At 37.7% G+C, this 20,945-nt stretch overlaps 1 protein-coding gene across 3 annotated transcripts in view; it reads right to left on the bottom strand.

Annotated features, from left to right (window-relative positions):
• The window catches only part of LOC126879637 (inhibitor of growth protein 3), an 81,525-nt gene that overhangs the window by 24,663 nt on the left and 35,917 nt on the right, over nt 1-20,945 (bottom strand). For all 3 annotated transcript variants that reach the window (XM_050642822.1, XM_050642823.1, XM_050642821.1), the window contains one exon: nt 7,703-7,866. In XM_050642822.1, the coding sequence (XP_050498779.1) occupies nt 7,703-7,866 (164 nt within the window). The remainder of the gene's footprint in view (nt 1-7,702; nt 7,867-20,945) is intronic.

Here is a 20,945-nt window from a genome sequence, read left to right as displayed (position 1 = left end):
TAAAAAACTGTAAAACCGTGGAATTTTGATAGTTAACACCGATTTTAATGAAAACTTGAATTTAAGCTCGGTTTACCCTCTTCTTAAAAATCTACCCTATGCCGAACCGGGTTTTTGCCCTGGGGGTGAAAACAACTCCATCTAGGGGATTAAAAAATTTTTCAGTCAAAATAACTATGGAAGTCGATAGACCTGACCAATTCTGAATAAATTTTGTTCTATAAAATATTTTTGCAAAGTTGATACTTTCCAAGTTATTAGCGATTGAAACTAGGCATTTTTCATTGAAAAAATTCACGTTTTATAACCGTTATCATGAATGACTTAAAAGAATTTAATTTTATTAAAAAAATCATTATGAACAAAATTGTAGCTAATAAAAAACAAAGAGATCCGCGTCGGAAAGACCTATGTAAACCTAATAACGACTGAGTTATTTCTCTTTAAAGGATGGTTATTTTTGAAGAACCTCGAAATGGAGAACCTTCAATATCAAATAACTAGAGTGTGCAATTTTTTGGGAAAACTTTTAAAGTGCATTAAAAAAAGAATTGAAGGCACTCGTGGGAGTGCCGACAGAAGTGAAAACTTCTTATAGTAAATAAATTACGAGCTCGATGCTTTTTCCCCATCCAAGAAGTGCACAACGTCCCTAAAGAAATTTTCAATTCAAAAATTTATTTCGTCGAAGTGATGGCGTTCCCTAATTTAATACTTTTTCCCCATCCAAAAAATGCACAACGTCCCTCAAGAAGTTTTCACTTCAAATATTTATTTCGTCGAAGCCATGATAGTCGTCATGACGTTCCCTAATTTAATAACTTTTCCCCATCCAAAAAGTGCACAACGTCCCTAAAGAAATTTTCACTTCAAAAATTTATTTCGTCGAAGCGATGACGGTCGCTAATTTAATAATTGTTCCCCATCCAAAAAGTGCACAACGCCCTAAAGAAGTTTTTACTTCAAAAATTGATTTCGTCGAAGTGATGACGGTCGCTAATTTAATACTTTTTCCCATCCAAAAAGTGCACAACGTCCCTAAAGAAGATTTCACTTCAAAAATTTATTTCGTCGAAGTGATGACGGTCGCGATGACGGTCCCTAATTCAATACTTTTCCCCCATCCAAAAAGTACACAACGTCCCTCAAGAAGTTTTCACTTCAAAAATTTATTTCATCGAAGCGATGACGGTTGTTACGTTTCAAAATCGTACTACGACACTCCACCCTGTATATCCATCACAACATTGATATTTGTAAATTAATAATTAATTATTTCATACCTATGGTGTCACCTGGAGGTCAAAAACCCAGAACGCAAGTATTGTCAACTATAATTCCTACCTATGGTGTGGATCTATTTTGTTAATTAGAAAACAGATGGACTTTTGGCATTGTTTGTAGTACCTTTACGGTGTTGTCTTATTGTATTTATTGTATTTCTGTTATTGTCTTACTAAGGGATGAAGGAATTCTCGCGGAGCGTGTTTTCCATAATTTCCCATTATCTTAGTAATGTTGGAAATAGGGTATTTTAGTATAAAGTATAAATAGGAATAGTACTGTGTCATGTGAGAATGCCGTAGATGGGGTGTTCTGCGGGTATTCTAGGTTGTTGTAGATGCTTGGCAACGTCGTAGAAGTTTGACACTTTTGGTGGAACGAAGGAAAGTGGAAAGTATGGTCTTTTATTTTGTGTACGGCGCTCGGAAAAGAGGTGTTCTCTTCACCAGTTGGTGGTTTTAAAGGCCGTAGCATATCTAGAAGGGTGGTGAATGTGGTTGGACCAAACCCTTCTTCAATTTTTTTGGATCAAAAGAGACTAATTATAGAAAAACCTCGAGATAATCTGAATTGCGGCATTATTTTGAGTAAGTGTTTTTTTTTTATTACGTTTCGCCATGATTTGACCATGTGATCGTGGTACCTTTTTGTAATACCGGCTATTTATTTTAGGGTTTTTATTTTGGGGGAAAACAGATTTCCCGTATACTTTTATCTCTGATGAGAGATTTTTGCAAACATATTGCATATTTTGCTGTAGTACCGTATTGGAGTTTTTGTGAATGGTATCTAGTTTCCCGGATTCGCTTGCATGTGGTTCCATCAAGGTTCTGGATGAACCATGCGGCGTAGATGGACCTTTCCAGTGGAACGGGTTAATTGGTAACTTATTCAGTTATTTCTATAGGATTTTTAGGAGTCCCGTGGGAGCGTAATGACCTTAGTTGGGGACAATTATTGGAGAAGTGAAAATAACTATTTTAATTTATATTGCTTATTGACCTGGGAGGTAAGTCTTTAACGTTTTTTTTTTGATTTGTGGAAAAATACAGTAAAACATTTATTTCAATATAACAAGCTAAATATCATGAGCAAGCCATTCTGAATTTTTTGCCGCGTAAATATCTGTTGTAGTCGACTAAAAAAACGATAGACCTGACTATCTCACATTTCTATGTAAAAAGTATCATAACATCGGCAGGTATATAGGTAATCGTTTGTAAAACGTTATGCTTTAAAAAAAAAGGTGATTAGTTATATTTTGTTCAATTTATATAAGTTTTCTTTTTAAGTTTTAATTTGAAATAGCCGTAACTTGCTCAGATAATACATATACAGGGTAATAAAGCGAGCTATGTGTATAAATTTATTTTGACAATCTGAAATATAATTTGAATATGTGTAATGGGAAATGAAAGGTCTATCTCGAATTTATTATTTATGCTTTTAAATACAAAATTACTTACTCATGTGCCCAGGTCTATTTGATTGATTTTTTTGTAATTATTCATTTACTGGTTATTTAATTTAACTGATTGTGTTATATAATTACTTGTATAAATAAAAGCAGCATAGGAGAGTCAATCATATATTTTCTTAGTCAATCAATTATTTTTTTTTTCTTCTTTAGGTAATAATATATTTAATTATTGTGGTATATTGTTGTTTTATTTATTTTGATGTACTTGTGTTTAATAGCGTGACGTTTATAGCTTATGATCATTTAGGTACATTCTTCTTCTTGTCGGTTCAGAAGGAAGATCACTGTTGCCTAGGGGTTGTACCGTCGAGGAATCGACTGGCGCCCGTACTTTATGGTTTTCTTGAGGTCGTCTTAAGGCCCACGATCCATCCCGCTGCCTGACAAGGTAATAGCTGGCCGGTCACACCCCTTGTTACCCCATCCTGTGCGTTAGCTGAGGAGTGGGGGTAGCACGGTCGCTAATTTAATACTTTTTTCCAACCAAAATGTGCACAACGTCCCTAAAGAAGTTTTCACTTCAAAAATTTATTTCGTCGAAGCGATGACGGTCGCTAATTTAATAATTTTTCCTTATCCAAAAAGTGCACAACGTCGCTCAAGAAGTTTTCACTTCAAAAATCAATTTGATCGAAGCGATGACGGTCTCTAATTTAATACTATTTTCCATCCAAAAAGTGCACAACGGACCTAAAGAAGTTTTCACTTCAAATATATATTTCGTCGAAGAGATGACGGTCGCTAATTTAATACTATTTTCCACCCAAAAAGTGCACAACGGGCCTAAAGAAGTTTTCACTTCAAATATATATTTCGTCGAAGAGATGACGGTCGCTAATTTAATACTTTTTTCCACCCAAAAAGTGCACAACGTCCCTAAAGAAATTTTCATTTCAAAAATTTATTTCATCGAAGCGATGACGGTCGCTAATTTAATAATTTTTTCCAACCAGAAAGTGCACAACGTCCCTAAAAAAGTTTTCACTTCAAAAATCTATTTCGTCGAAGCAATGCCGGTCGCTAATCTAATAATTTTTCCCCATCCAAAAAGTGCACAACGTCCCTCAAGAAGTTTTCACTTCAAAAATCAATTTTATCGAAGTGATGACGGTCGCTAATTTAATACTTTTTTCCATCCAAAAAGTGCATAACGTCCCTACAGAAGTTTTCACTTCAAAAATTTATTTCGCCGAAGCAATGTCAATCGATAATTCAATACTTTTTCCCCATCTAAAAAGTGCACAGCGTCCCCAAAAGAAGTTTTCACTTCAAAAATTTATTTCGCCGAAGCGATGACCGTCGCGATGACAGTCACTAATTCAATACTTTTTCCCCATCTAAAAAGTGCACAACGTCCCTAAAGAAATTTTCACTTCAAAAATTTATTTCATCGAAGCGATGATGGTCGCGATGACGGTAGCTAATGTAATACTTTTTTCCATCCAAAAAGAGCACAACGTCCCTCAAGAAGTTTTCACTTCAATAATTTATTTCTTCGAAGCGATGACGGTCGCCAATTTAATACATTTTCCCATCCAAAAAGTGCACAAACAAATTCTTTTTTTCCATCCAAAAATAGGTTTTACATTTATTTTAAATTTAAATACTTCTATACAATTTATGTATAAATACACATAATATAGACACGTAGAAAATTTATTTCGCCGAAGAGATGACGGTCGCGAAATAAATCCTTTTTTCCCCATCGTAAAATAGGTTTTACATTTATTTTTATATATACATACAAATAATATATAGCATAAGCGATGACGGTCGCGAATTCAATGCTTTTTCTCCTATCCCCAAATCGCACAACGTCCCTAAAGAAGTTTTCACTTCAAAAATCTTTCAAATGAGCTCTCATAAAAGTTTATCGCACAAGAACTGACTGATTTATGACGAAAATAAAGTAGCTCCCTGCTTTTTTTTTAAATATAACAATTAGGTAAACCCTCGTCATTACAATCCTAATAGATATGAATAGCTTCCCACTTGAAATTAACTTGATTTAATCAACTATTCTAACTGGAAAATAAGCCACAATTTAACTAAAACAAATGATTTTATTAACATTTCGACGTCCAAATCGGATGTCGTTGTCAAAATACAAAATATTGATAAATTAAACAAAAATGTTGTTACTTAGTAAAAAATCGTCTAATAATTATTTAATCTGACTCATTTATATCGGCAATTCAGACATATATTATACATTTTAAAGTGGAAGACTTTGAAATTATATTGCCAGTATTTATAAGTTGCGTTCCTGGGACGACTTTACTGAAATATAGTTCATTCGATTACATGAAATCAACTTTAACTCAAGAATATCCGTCACAAAAAAAAATCATAGCATATCCTGTCTTTAAAAAGACAACCAAATGCAACGGTGACAGTAAAATTCTCGTGTTAGAGATTCCATAGTAAATCACGAGGGAAAACCAGGAAAAAACCTCGCTATACTATCCCGACATCGTAAATATTTCATCTTACATTTAGTTTACTTTTAAAACTAATACCAAATTCTGACTTTAATATATATTGTTATTCTAAATTATAAATAATATTAATAATACATAAATATATAAATAATACTAAAATATAAAATATGTACTAACTCATATGTTATTAACTTACTAATCGTGGCATTTTCTTTCTATTGCCTTTCCTCTTTTAGTATGGGTAACCACATCCTACTGCATTCTACCGAGGAATTTGCATATCGAATTAGTACATATTTTATATTTTAGTATTATTTGTATATCTATGTATTATTAATATTATTTATAATTTAAAATGATATATACAGTACTAGACACATGCCGTACTAGACACATGGGTACGACACATGCCGTACTAGACATATACCGTACTAGACACATGGGTAAATAGGTACCTAATGGCTATGCTTATGGGCTAATCCGGTCCCTTCTCAGATGTGACTTTTATCCCTGTCATGTTACTGTCAAGAAACTATTCAAAATAATTGTTTTTCCATACAAAAATACATTAATTAATAGTATTATTACTCTGCTTTAAAATAACTTTCTTTAAACACCAAGAATATTACAATACTTGAAAACTGTTACAACTTTAACAAAATGACAACTAAAAACGTCAAAATTAGATCAGCTGTATTTAATACAGCTGATCTATTATTTGTCAACTTTCTATGTTAATGTTCAATTTGTATACATTTTCTGACGTTCTAAACTTCACGAGACATAAAAATAAACATTGCAACAAGTGAAGGGTCCAGGACTGTAATAGCCCAACGTTCCTATGTAGCTAGTAGGTTGGCGCTTACTGTATATATTAAAGTCAGAATTATGTATTAGTTTTAAAAGTAAAATAAATGTAAGACGAAATACTTACGATGCGATGTCGGGATAGTAGCGCGAGGTTTTTTCCTGGTTTTCCCTCCTGATTTACTATGGAATCTCTAACACGAGAATTTTACGGTCACCGTTTCAATTGGTTGTCTTTTTAAAGACAGATCACATGCTATGATTTTTTTGTGGTGGATATTCTTCAGTTACGGTTGATTTCATGTAATCGAATGAACTATCTTTCAGTAAAGTCGTCCCAGGAACGCAACTCATAACTACTGGCAATATCATTTTAAAGTCTTCTACTTTAAAATGTATGATATATGTCTGAATTGCCGATATAAATGAGTTAGGTTAAATAATTAATCAGAAGATTTTTTACTAAGCAGTTCTCTTAAGTAGTTTTTAGATATCATAAGAGTTAAACCTTTATTGGTGTTTACCTCAATAGGTATGCATAAAATGTGACATTCCTTGTTTTTCCCCTCTACTCTTCAATTGATACGATCCATGTGATTTCACCGGTTTGGAACGCTTAATTTAGAAAAAAAAAATAGTTGATTAAATCGAAAATAACATTTTTATAATTTAAATAAAAGTGCATTTTTCTTAAATAAACCTAAAAGTATTCATAATATAAAAAAAAGGTTTCAATATTAATTGTAGGACTTTTTTACTGAAAATTTTGATTTTTTTGTTTTTTATCATGAATACTTTTGGTTTATTTAAGAAAAATGCACTTTTTTTTATAAATTATAAAAATGTCATTTTCTACTCAATCAACTATTTTTTTTTTCAAAACTAAGCATTCCAAACCGATCAAATACATGGATCGTATCAATTATACCTAAATAAAGTTAATTTCAAGTGGGAAGCTAATTCATTTCTATTAGGATTGTAATGACGAGGGTTTACCTAATTGTTACATTAAAAAAAAGCAGGAGGCTACTTTATTTTCGTCATAAGTCAGTCAGTTCTTACGCAAAAAACTTTTATCAGAGCTCATTTGAAAGATTTTTAAATGAACTTTAAAAGACGTCTCTTAAGTTTTCCCAACAAATTGCACCATCGAGTTATTTGAGATTGAAGGTTCTCCATGTTGAGGTTCTTCGAAAATAACCATCCTTTAAAGAGCATTAACTCCAATAACTCAGTCGTTATTGGGTTTCATGGGCCTTTCCGACGCAAATCTCTTTGTTTTTTATTAGCTACAATTTTGTTCATAATGATTTTTTTGTATAAAATTTAAAAAAATTTAAGTTGAAAAACGGTTAGAAAACGTGAGTTCTTTCAATGAAAAATGCATAGTTTCAATCGCTAATAACTTAGAAATTATCAACTTTGCAAACAAATTATACCGAATGAAGTTTACTCAGAATTAGTCAATCTATCGACGTCCATAGTTATTTTGAATGAAAAAATTTTCATCCCCCAGATGGGGTTGTTTTCACCCCCAGGGCAAAAGTCCGCTTCGGCGTAGGGTAGATTTTGACAAAGGTTATAAATACTAAATAAATCCAAATTTTCAAGGAAATCGACCTTACTTCTCAAAATTCGACGAGAAAATGGCTGTTGATTGGACTATATTACTTAGATTTAAATTTCTTACTTTTGTTTTTTCTTGTTATTCGCATGATCCTGTTGGATAGCTTGGATGGCAGTCTGCGCAGCACCTGCCAATTCTCTCCCAATACCAAATTCATGACCATGCACGCCGGTATTAATAGCTTCGTAAGATGCCTTTAGGCTAGCAGTTCTTCTACCTTGTTGCATCTAAAAATATTTTTTATTGTTAATTGGTGATTTATTTAAGATATTTAAATTATTAAGAGGCGCGTCATCAAAACTGAAAACGCGTTCCAAGATTGCAGCTTTAATTTGGAATATTTTGTTGAGATATTTGGCACACATATTCGTAATACATATACATAGTAAAGAATAGCGGTACAGAGCACAATTTGAGAAATATATTAGTATGTGAAAATTACTCCATAAATAAATAAAATATCACAAAAACGAGCCTGTACCGCCATTACAACTTTTATCCCATGAAAAGATTTTGTGTCATATTGGAACTACTAAAATGGATTATCTATAATAAAACATCGAAAATATTATAACTAATAACTGATTAGGCAACATCGAGAAATAGTCACAGTCATTTTGACAAACCTGTGTCAAGTATAATAGCAAGATTTTCTTATCTGTTTTGTTATCTATAATGATAACTGTTCAGTGCATATTGGAATTCGTTAGTGTTGATCCATAGGGAAGTAGGGTTTGTTTATAATTAGTTTATTATATTTTTATGTAATAGAATTAAGTTGTCAGACTTTTGAAAAAATAGATTATTATTAATTGTGAATTTTGTAGGTATAGTACATTGTACAACAAGAGAGAAAAAAGACATATTTCTCACGAGCGCAGAAGTTTGTTGTGCCGCAAATCAAGCGAGAGAGAAATATGGCATTTTCTCTCGTGTTGTACACTGTACTTTTTCTATGGATGCGTTTTTGTCAAGAGTTCAAACTTCAAAATTAAATAAATTAGGTGCTTTTAGGTATATTATATGCCTAAATTGAAATAAAATACATATATACACAGAGGTATTTAATATTCTTAATATTTATATACTTTATTTATTTAAAATTATAATTCACAGTTGAACAGTCTTAAACGGGGTAATTTTTGATAAGTTTTGACAAGATGTTTGACATTTTGTTTGACAAAAATAATTGTGTTTGTATTGTGCATGTTACCATGGAAATGGCGATCATATGTATGTAAACCGGCGGTGAACCCGTGAGAAAAAATATTTCTCACTGCAATGGCCGACTTTTCTCACTGCCTGAGAAATTGTTCGTTTTGAATATATGTAAGTAGTGAGAGAAGTTGCACATTGTATAGCATCCATAGAAAAAGTATATTTTACGTACAAATATTCCGAATTCTAATGTGAGTTTATAAAGTTTTAGGATGATTTATTATTCTAGAAATATCATCAATACTTTAAAATTTAAATTTTAAATTTAAATAAAAACCAAAATACACGCTTTTATTACAATTTTCACCTATTTTGATTTATTTTTATAAATATTTATTTACTTATAATAAAACTGTTTTCTATTACTTCCATTTAGCGCGCCTATGCGTATATTGTCACAATAATATTGAGCCTTCATCTTAGTGTCAAATACACCCGACTCACTGTTGCCAAAGTTTCGCCGAACTTTCGAAAAAAGGTGTGCTACTATCTCCCGAAGTAATATTGATGACGCGCTGATGCGGCCTCTTAACCCTTTCGTTCACGAATTAAATTTCTTTAAGTTACAAATCTGAAATTTGCAACATAGCAAAAATGATTTTTTTGCGAATTTTTGATATTACTTTTACATTTTCAAAATGCACAGTTTGGTCACTACAAGATGTCCTCATTTAAGTCCATCGTGCGCCACTCGAGTAAAAATATTAGATATTTTTAAATACTGACAAAAAACAAAAACTGAAGTATTTTATTTAATAAGTAATGGACGGTATCTTACAAAACAATGTTTTTCTTTATTTATACAATGTCGCATGCCAATAAATAAATGTCGCATGAAATATAGAAACCTATTTTTCAAAAAATTAAATATCTTGTTCAAAAGCTGTTAGATGGCAGAACAGGTATTCATTGGATGGAATAGGATGTCCATAATCGGGGACAATATTTTACAACGGTAAGAACACATGGAGCTACATATAAAAAATTATAGAATAGGTTGTCTTCAATTGAATACACGGCGAACGAAAGGGTCAAGATGAATTATAACAAATTTGACAAAAATATATTTTCGTTGTTAACAAGTTGAACCCATGGAAATGACTGTTTTATAATATAAAAGTATCTCCCGAAGTTATATTGATGACGCGCTACTGTTGGCTCTTAAGGAAACTGTATAAACTGGGACACCGCTTAGTAAAGATGTGTCTTTATTCACGCTCAGCTACTTAACATATTATGTTAACACCGCTTAGTAAAGATGTGTCTTTATTCACGCTCAGCTACTTAACATATTATGTTAAGTAGCTGAGCGTGAATAAAGACACATCTTTACTAAGCGGTGTCCCAGTTTATACAGTTTCCTTAAGAGCCAACAGTAGCGCGTCATCAATATAACTTCGGGAGATACTAGCACACCTTTCTTCGAAAGTTCTGCGAAACTGTGGCAACAGTGCGTCGGGATTATTTGACAACTTGAATATTGTGGCATTATACTTATAGTTGCGCTAAATGGAAGTAATAGAGAACAATTTTATTATAAGTAAATAAATATTTATAAAAATAAACCAAAATACAACGGCTATTACACTTAGAAATCTGACCCAGGTTTGTCAAAATGGCAGTGACTATTTCTGTATGTTGCCTAATCAGTTATTAGTTATAATTTATAATATGTTCAATTTCTTGTCAGAGATAAAATTTTTTAGTAGTTCCAATGTGACACAAAATCTACGCATGGGATGAAAAAGTTTATTTGAAGAAAGTATATTTTTTGTTCTTCTTAATGGCGGTACAGGCTCGTTTTTTTAATATTATATTTAATTATAGAGTAATTTCCCCATTCTAACATATTTCTCAATTTGGGCTTGCACCGCCATTCTTTACTATATTACAAGTATGTGTGCCACATATCTCGACAAAATATTCAAAATTAAAGCCGCAATCTTGGACCACGTTTTCCGTTTTTGATGACGCGGTACTCTAGGCTCTTAATCGAAATGTAAAAGTGTAATTTTTGCAATCACACACGAGTTGCTAGCTCAGTACATTATACTTCAAGAATAACGACACTTCACTTTTCTAATTAGTTAACGTTATAAAATAAAAAATAATTATACAATTACTCAATATTTGTATAACATTCACGATCTTTACCCAGTTGAATATTATATATTGATATTATTTAATATTAATTATTAATCTTTCTACATTCCTCCAAGAAATTAAACCATCTTAAAATTGGAACATTTTGATGTCTCGAATTTCCTAAAACTGTTGTCTGATTTGAGTGATTTTTTTAATTTTTAGCAAGTCGTGCACTCAGAAGAAACCGTGACAATAATAAACGACAAAGTTATCTATTTGAAGATGGCGTCTGGTAATTAGTTTTTCTTAAATACCTCCGGAACGCTTATATTTAGAAAAACAAAAATTGGTATGCGTATTTATCTTCTAGAGATAAATCGATTCCATCCATTGCAAATTTTTGGTACCGGTCATAGGCCTCCGTTTTGGGTAGGGCAATGGTTACTTTATCGCATAACTTTTTTGTCTTTAACTTTTAAGCATTTTTGACTCTGGATTATTAAATTGTGAGGTATTCTTGTACTAAAAGGTACTCTTGTTTTAAGTCGATAGGATACACCGTTTTCTAGAAAAATCGATTTGAAAATTTTTCTTTTTTTAAATATAAAAAAAATTAAAAAAAACTATTTAGAAAAACAAAAACTTGTACGTATAATTATATGCCAGAGATGAATCGATTTCATTAATTGCGCATTTCTAGTATACTACATTCGCTATCGCAAGATTTTTTTTGACACATTCTGAATAGGAAACATACAACACAAAAATTCCTACCTCAACTATTAACTGCTAAAATCAACTTTAATCTTTCATTAAAAAAAAAGAATTATTAGAAATAGTGCGAGTGTCTACTAATCTCATAAAATTTTGTGAAGTTTATTTCTACAAAATATTTTTATTTTGTACAATAAATAATTTTCTCATTTGTTATTAATACGCGTACTATTTGTTATTAATACGTAAGATAAATATGCGTACCAATTTTTGTTTTTCTAACTAGCAGCGCTCTGAAGGTATTTAAGGAAAACTAATTACAAGACGCCATTTTCAAGGAGCTCTAGCTTCCTTAGCGTACGTTCAGAGTGGAGTGAAGAAAGAGTGCGAGCAAAGAGCAAAGAGCAAAAAGTGCACGTTCAGAGTGGAGCGAAGAAAGAGTACGAGCAAAGAGCAAAGAAGTGCTAAACCAGAGTGGGAGCTGGTAGTTACGCGAGACGAGAGTTTAGTTCTTTCCCACTCGGCAGTCATGGAAAGCTATTTTCTTTTTTTTTTCGAAAACTCCTCATTGAAAACGTGGTACTTCCTACCTCGCGGAAAATGTTAGAGAATTCATCGTAAAGGCAGGTATACATATGCGCTCTGCTCGGTGTGCGAGCCGCTCGCGCGCAGCATGTTCGTCAGATTAGTACGTGTTTCAAGTGGCGCACAAACGGCACGCACACGGCGCACCACAATCTAACTTCTGTCGGTTTTTCAACAAAAGCTTTGATGGTTCGCAATACATATTTGGACGGGTTTGCAAGTGGTTTGTTGGTTTTGGCGCGCCTGAGTTGAAAATATCAATAAAAAACATTCATAAATCAAAAATTTAACTTTGTTTCTGGTGAAGCAACACAGTTGGAAAAAGCAGATATAATATTATAATTGTCACCGGAAAGCGAAAAAGGTAACGCACAACTTGAAAGAACCTATAGATTTCTAGTTTCGTTTCTGGTGAAGCAACGGAGTTGGAACAAGCAGATATATTATAATTGTGTCACCAGAAAGCGAAAAAGGTAACGCACAACTTGGAAGAACCTACAGTTTTCTAACTTCGCTTCTGGTGAAGCAACAGAGTTGGAACAAGCAGATATATTATAAATGTGTCACCGGAAAGCGAAAAAGGTAACGCACAACTTGAAAGAGCCTATAGTTTTCTAACTTCGCTTCTGGAGAAGCAACGGAGTTGGAACAAGCAGATATATTATAATTGTGTCACCAGAAAGCGAAAAAGGTAACTCACAACTTGGAAGACCCTATAGTTTTCTAACTTCGCTTCTGGTGAAGCAACGGAGTTGGAACAAGCAGATATATTATAATTGTGTCACCGGGAAGCAAAAAAGGTAACGCACAACTTGGAAGAACCTATAGTTTTCTAACTTCGCTTCTGGTGAAACAACGGAGTTGGAACAAGCAGATATATTATAATTGTGTCACCAGGAAGCAAAAAAGGTAACGCACAGCTTGGAAGAACCTATAGTTTTCCAACTTCACTTCTGGTGAAGCAACAGAGTTGAAACAAGCAGATATATTATAATTGTGTCACGGGGAAGCGAAAAAGGTAACGCACAACTTGGAAGAGCCTATAGTTTTCTAACTTCGTTTCTGGTGAAGCAACGGAGTTGGAACAAGCAGATATATTATAATTGTGTCACCGGTAAGCGAAAAAGGTAACGCACAACTTGGAAGAACCTATAGTTTTCAGGGACTACCTATTTCGCTTTCTGGTGACACAATTATAATATATCTTTTTTTTTTTTTTTTTTTTTTCGTCTTTAAAGAGGGGGGGTCTGGAATCTTCAAAGGACACCTCAGTCCAGAACGCCGCCTGACTGACCTTAGTGCAGGATTCATTCTTCGTAGTACCAGCGATAGTTCCCGAGGTGCTTTAAAACGCTCTCTCGTCGCCGAGGCTACGCCGAATGCCTACCTGCTAAACCAGACCCTCCTCTGTCATCCAGCGCTCCGAAAACGGAATGGCCGCTGCAAGGTCGACATCGCTTCCGAAGCACTTTACCTTCATTTATCCACAGACTGTAAGCAAGGAGGCCCTTCATTTTCCCCGTTCCCTTTTTTTGGTCCCAAGATTGGTTTTTTTTTTTTTTTTTTTTTTTTTTTTTTTTTTTTTTTTTGGGCTTCTTTCCCACAGTCTGTCTTATACAATATATCTCACTTATTCGCCTCTCGTCAAAACTTATTCCCTCTGCCTTCTACTCGCCATATATTTCACCCCTATTGTTGGTACAGCTGTTTTTCCTCCTCTTCTTTCTTCTTGATCACTACACGGATATAGTTGTGTATGCTAGTCCAACCAGTTTTATTTTCAATCATTCTCTCAATCATTTCTCGCACTGTCAAAAAATTCACACCTGTCTCTCTTTCCATTCTATTTCTTTCTACTATCCATCTGTTGCACTCTAGCATGGTATGTGTAACAGTGTCCGGGTGTCTGCAGTATAGACATTCGTCAGTGTCAGCCTTTCCAAAACTAGAGAGGTAGGCTCTAAAACACCCGTGTCCTGTGAGCACCTGCGTCAGGAAATAGTCCAGTCGCCTGTGACCACAGTCCATCCAATCCTTTAAGTTAGGAAGCAGCATCTTTGTCCACTGTGCCCCATGCTCCATGTTGTTCCATTCTTGCTGCCATCTTTCAATTGACCTTTCTCTTTCCTGTCTTCTCTCGGCCATAGTAAGCTCAAGGTCTCTTCTCTCATATAGTTCTTTTCTTTCTACTACCAACACATGCAGCGGAACACATCCAGTGATGGCCCACAAGGCTGCGGCAGACACAGTCCTGTAGGCGCATGCCACTCGCAGCAGACTTGTTCTGTCCACTCGTGTAATGAGCCCCCTGTAGGCCCGTATCCCTACCGCCTCACTCCAGACTGGGGCTGCATAGAGGACGATCGACTGAACAACACCGTGCAAGGCCCTCCTCCTTTCGGATTTGGGTCCTCCAATGTTGGACATCACCCTCCCCAACGCAGCCGCACTGTTTGCAGCCTTCCGGGTCACTACCTGCACGTGCTCCCCCCATTTTCCATTCTGGTGCATCGTCACTCCTAGGTACTTTACGTGTTTCTTGGGTGTTAGACACGCTCCTGCACATTGTAGCTCCACACTTTGCCTGTTCCTTTTCCCCTTCAGAATGATAGCCTCGGTCTTCTCTGCCGCGAGTTTCAGTCCATGCTGTGTCATCCATTTCTTCACGACGCCGCCTGCTTTCCGTACCCGGTATTTAAGATCTGGCTCGTCCCGCGCCACTACCAGCATAGCGAGATCGTCTGCAAATGCGAAGGGAGACGTACCCTCTCCATATTCACAGTTCAGAATCCCGTCATATGCTAGATTCCATAGCGTCGGGCCCAAGACAGATCCCTGGGGAACACCTGCCGTCACATCCACGATCGTGCCTTTCTCCACCATAATTCTTCTTTCAGACAGATATTCCGCTACCACGTTCATCAGGTATCCAGGACACTCTCTCTTCTCCATTGCCTTCATTACCTCGTTCCACTGCAGCGTATTGAATGCATTCCTAACATCGAACAACAACAGGGCCGCCCAACGGTGTTCATCCCCTCTATTGCGCAATGCGTCGAATACACTCACGATTGCATCAATCGTGCTTCTCCCTTTACAGAAACCAAACTGCCTCGGGGACAAGCCTCCCGACCTCTCAATCATGCCATCGATACGTCCCCGCAGCATTCTTTCATACAGCTTACCGACGCACGGAAGAAGGCAGATGGGTCGATACTTTTCCCCAGCTTTGGGAAGCAGTACCAACTTCGATGTCCTCCAAGGCTCAGGAAAGGTCTGTGCTTCCAGCAGTGCATTCATGTGCTCCAGAAGCCACGCGGGCTCCGCCCGTCCTAGACACCTCACCGCCTCAGGTGATATCTGATCCAAACCGGGGGACCTGCGCGTCTTAAGTGCGCCCAATGCCTCGACAAGTTCATCCATGGTAAAGGGTACAGCCCGCTCAGCTTCCTCGTCTCTCCGTACACCATGCCACCTGCCCGCGGGAAAGAGCTCTCGTGTTACCTCGAGCTTCTTATCCATAGGCATTTCATACGAGGGGTACGCATGGAACTTTTTCATGGCGATCCTGTATCCTTGACCCCAGACGTCCTCATCCAGTTTTTCACACAGTTCTCTCCAGTGCCTTCTCTTTTCTGCACGAATTTTCCTGTAGAGTTCCCTCTTCCGTAGGCGGTACTCCTCCTCGATCTCCTCGATGACATCAGGATCGACTCCTGCTCTGCCCCTTGCTCTCGTTAGCCTTCTTCTCATGACTATACATTCATTTCTTTGTGTCTCGATGTCCGCGTTCCACCAGTAGGGCATCTTGTTTATATCTCGGCGACCCCTCCTGCTTCCCTCCATCGCTTCTTTAATTACCCTCTCCAGGTTTTCGACTGTCGGTGATTGACCCTGCATCATGCTAATTCTCCATTTGATCAGCTCCTCGTATACTTTCCAGTCACTTCCATCGCCGCATCCGCCTCTCGACGTACCAGACGCGCGGACTGCGTTAGTAGTTCCCGCCCCGACTATCGAGAATCCGATGTACTGATGCTCCGTTCCGGTGTAGTCTGGTAAAACCTTCCAGCCTCTTGCTTTCGCCGCTATTCCTTGTGTCGCCATAGTCACGTCGATGTACGTACCTGTACCTCTCCTAACAAACGTAGGCGCCAGACCTGTGTTCAGTACTACTAGATCCAGAGTACCCACCCAGTCGGTTAGTATCCTGCCGCGAGTGTCGGTGATAGGAGATCCCCACTCCGCTGCTTTTGCATTAAAGTCTCCCAGCACTACGCATTCTCCTCCTGTATTCCCCACTTCCTGCATGATCTCGTCCATCTTCCTCTCGTACTCACCCACTGTTATGTTCGGAGAAACATAACAGCAGACCAGCTGCATCTTCTCCATCCGGACGATCACGTGTCCTTCCTTCGGTTTAATTCATACACTCGCAGCTTTCTATTGTAGATTCGTACAGCGGCCCTTCCAGTCGTATCCACAAACCATCCTCTTTTCTTAGCCGCTGTTGGGTTTGGCTCCGCCGTCACCAGCACGTCGATATTCTTTTCTACGGCGGCAGCCTCGGCGAGATCATGTGCTAATCTCGCCGTTCCCACGTTCGTTTGTAGTACTCTCAGCTCTCGGATCTTATTTCCTGTGTTCGCCATTTCTTAGACTCGGACTCCGTTCACGCTCTCTTTCATACTGTTTCCACTCGCGCGCTCTTCCTGGGACTAGTCCTTAGTGGTCGCTACTTTCAACCAGTCGGTTAAACTTTGGACATCTTCTTGAATTCGCCACATGCCCGGTCACATCGCAGTTGAGACATCTGATTGTTTCTGTCTTGCATTCCGACGCTATGTGACCCTCTTTGCCGCATCGGAAGCAACATCCTCTTCTGTTCTGCCCTTTACAGTTCCATTGCTTGTGTCCAAAGGCTAGGCATCTCAAGCATCTTGGTATTTCTGTCCTTGCTTCTATGACCCGACAGGAGGTATACTCTACCCTAATTCTTCTCATTCTTAGAATCTTTTCGGCCGCGTCTTCGTCGACATCCATCACTGCACTCATCATCCCTCTTTCTCCACCCCGTGTCTCGGTCCAGGTTTTTACTATGTCACATGCCCGCTCTTTACCTGCTGCTTCCTCTGTGGCCTTTTGGATCACATCCTCCGTTGTGTTGGGTGGGATTTCTTGCATCAAGATTCTTCTCTTTACGACGCCCCCTTTTGCCACTGCTCTCGACACACATGTGCTACCAGAGAGGAGTTTCTTCACCTCCTCCGCCATTTCCCTTCCTCCTCCCAGTTCCAGTGATATTCCTTGATTTCTGGTCTGTCTGATCCTTTTTATGTCGATGGATTTTCTTCCTGTGAGGTTACTTTTCACTTCTGTCATAAGGTCCGCAAATGATTTTTCCTTGTTTTTGCTGATAAGTACTACTCCACATTGTTCTCTGGGCTTGGTGTTAATGTTTGCCCACCCTCTTCTGGATTTTTTGCCTAGGAGCGTGATCGTCACACCCCTTCCTCTTGCTGCCCACTCCAGGATTCTCCTCGATGTCTCAACTCCTAGTGATGTTGGCGTGTGGATTCCCACTCTTTCTCTTCCTAGCTCCTCCATCTTCTGTACCAGTTTCCTGCATGTCTTGAGGAACTTCACCGACTCGAGTTCTTCCTTCTTGTTTGGGAGAAGTTTGAATCCATATTTCTCCTTGTCAATCCACGTTCCATCTACATGAGCAGACATCGTGACTCTCACAGTTCCCAGGCCTCCATCCTCATCTACCTCCGCTGGAACACCTGGTAGGTCAGGAAACATACCTTTCACCGTTTCCATGGCTTTTTTGTCCTCGTCGTTGTTGGTAACAAATACTGCCACGTGTGCTGCTATATCAGAGATGTCCCCCTCTTTCACTTCAGTTCTTTGGAAGACTTCCTCCGGCCAGTCCTCATTTAAGAACTCTGTTATTTCCTCGTACTCGCATATTGCCATTTTTTCCGTGATGGCGTCGACCCTCCTTTTAATGGCTTCTGGGTTCTCTAGGTCCACTTGAACACCCATTGTCGCCATTTTCTTGACTTTTAAGGGCTCCATGTTCGTCTGCACACCTCTGGATGTCGTGCAAACAGACTTCCTTGGAACCTCTTCTTTCTTCTTGCTTTCCTCCAGTTCCTCGGTATAATCGAACAACCGGTTTCTCAGGTTGTCGACCTCCTGCTTTATGGCAACCCTTGTATTTGGCACCTCAACCATGAGTTTTTCAAGGGCCGCTACACTATCCTTGAGGCGTTCCAACTTTGTTCTTGCATTACAGTTGGGTGTTTGCTCCTCTTCCTCCGATTCATCATCGGAACTGCTGTCAGAGCTGCTCGATTCCCCTTCTTCCCTTGCGTTTTCTTTCCTATGACTCTTCGCTTTATTTTTTTCGTCCTTCTGTCTGTTCTCTTCTCCCTCTTTTTCTCTTCCTATTCTCTTTCTTTCTTCTTCTCTCTTGGTTTGCAGTTCCCCTCTTACTTCCCTTGTTTCCCTCTTACCTTCTCTTTCTTTTCCCTTGCTTCTGTTTGCGCTGGTTCTAGATCCGGGGTCTTCCTTTTCTTCCACTTCTCTTCTCCATCTTTTCTCCCCTTGATTCTCGTCCCTTTCTTTTTCCCCGCCTCTTCTGTTTTCTTTTTCGCCCCCGCTGCTCTGTCTTCCGCCTTTTTTGTTTTTCTTTTTTTGTCCCATCTTCCTTCCCACGAGTTGGGTCGTGTTGATCTGTCCAGTGGGGCAGTGCGCCCTTGCCCCGCCAAGGCTGTTTTCCTCTCGGGTTCGCCATCTCCCTTAGGCATCGCTTGTAGCCCACTACGTTACCCCTGGGCCATGCACCCCTTCGGCACGATGGTGTTACACCTTGAGGTTGGGGTGGCGGTATACTAGGATGGTGCATAGCCGCAATCCCTATGCATATCCGTTTGTTTTCAGTGGTTTCCTCCACTGGTTTTTAAATTCGTGGAGGTTTTCTCCTCGGGTATAGGTTTGGGTATCAGGACGTGTTTGATGGTAGGGGTGGGTGTCATATGATAGTTGGGGGGGTAATAACTATCACATAGGGACAGGTTAGGAGCTGGGTTGAAGGACAGCGGTTAGCTGCTCCAATTTGTCGCCTTTTACGATGAGCAGGAGAAGCTGTGGAGGTATTCTACTTGAGAGGCCCGCCTCCACACGGGGAAATTATAATATATCTGCTTGTTCCAACTGCGTTGCTTCACAAGAAACGAATTTAGAAAACTATAGGCTCTTCCAAGTTGTTAGTTTCCTTTTTCGCTTTCCGGTGACACAATTATAATATATCTGCTTGTTCCAACTGCGTTACTTCACCAGAAAACAAGTTGGAAATCTATAGGTTCTTCCAAGTTGTGCGTTACCTTTTTCGCTTTCCGGTGACAATTATAATATTCTGCTTGTTCCAACTGCGTTGCTTCACCAGAAACAAAGTTAAATTTTTAATTTAGGAATGTTTTTTTATATTGATAACGATTTCCGAAGTGAAAGTCGAAACGTCAAGTAAACTTGATTTCAAACTGGAATTGTGGCTTATGCCCAAATAAAATAGTAAATCTTATTTTGTATTTCTCACGCCGGTAAGAAGATAACAATGAAATGACCTTTTTTACATTGGTCCGCATGTATATTTTTTATTTCAGCTTCGAGATGGATGACCTCACTAGTATGTAAATGCCAAAAAATCATAATTTAAAAATAAAAATCGACCTGTTTCCGGATTTTTTAGTCGTCGGTTTACGAAATAATGAATTTATTCCATTTGGTTTTGCCACACTGTAGAACTAATAATAATTATTAAGTTACATAATATTTATTTAATTATAAAATTGCATAAAGTTATAAATTTAAAAAGTCATCGTCGTCATCTGAATAGGGAATCTTTCTGATCCAATAACAGCTTTCTTTGAAACACTTCAGCTATCAGGACATCGAGATTCATTTTTCGGAAAAATAACAAAGAGTGCGAGCGGAGAAATCAAACTTGTTTGGTTTCGCCGCTTTGCTCTTTGCTAGCACTCTGTGTACCTCCGTTTCCCAGTAGTAGTTTGATTTCTCCGCTTTGCTCTTTGCTCGCACTCTTTCTACGCTCCACTCTGAACGTACGCTTAGAAAGCATTTTCGGACTAGGTGAATTTGGTTAAATTGTCTTAAAATTACCCGAGGAATCTCCTGTCTTCGTTTGTCGGTAGAGTTTCTGGACACCCTGTATACTTAGGACAAAAAATAATACTAAATAGGGAAATTCAAACGGAAGAAATAAAAAGAAGAAGAAAGTTAGCATGGGCAGCATTCGACAAACTGAACTACATATATACTCACAAATCAACAAATTCAGCTACATGTTAGATCTAAAGTTTTTGATGCATGCATTATTCCGATATTAACATATGGGGCACAAACATGGACAATCACAAAAAAGAATATGAATATACTCAACACGCGATGGAAAGATCAATGCTAGGCATATCACTTAAGGACAGGAAAACAACCACATGGATCAGACACAAAAATAAAGTCACCGATGTGGTACAAAAATCATTAAAATTGAAATGGGAATACGCTGAACATGTAGCTAGGAGCGATCTAAACAAATGGCACAGAACAATTCTAACCTGGAGATCATACGAACACAAAAGACCGAGAGGCAGACGTACTATGAGATGGACAGGTGATC

This window comes from Diabrotica virgifera, chromosome 2, assembly GCF_917563875.1.
Source record: "Diabrotica virgifera virgifera chromosome 2, PGI_DIABVI_V3a".
NCBI lineage: Eukaryota > Metazoa > Arthropoda > Insecta > Coleoptera > Chrysomelidae > Diabrotica > Diabrotica virgifera.
This window is presented reverse-complemented; position numbering and strand designations above follow the sequence as displayed.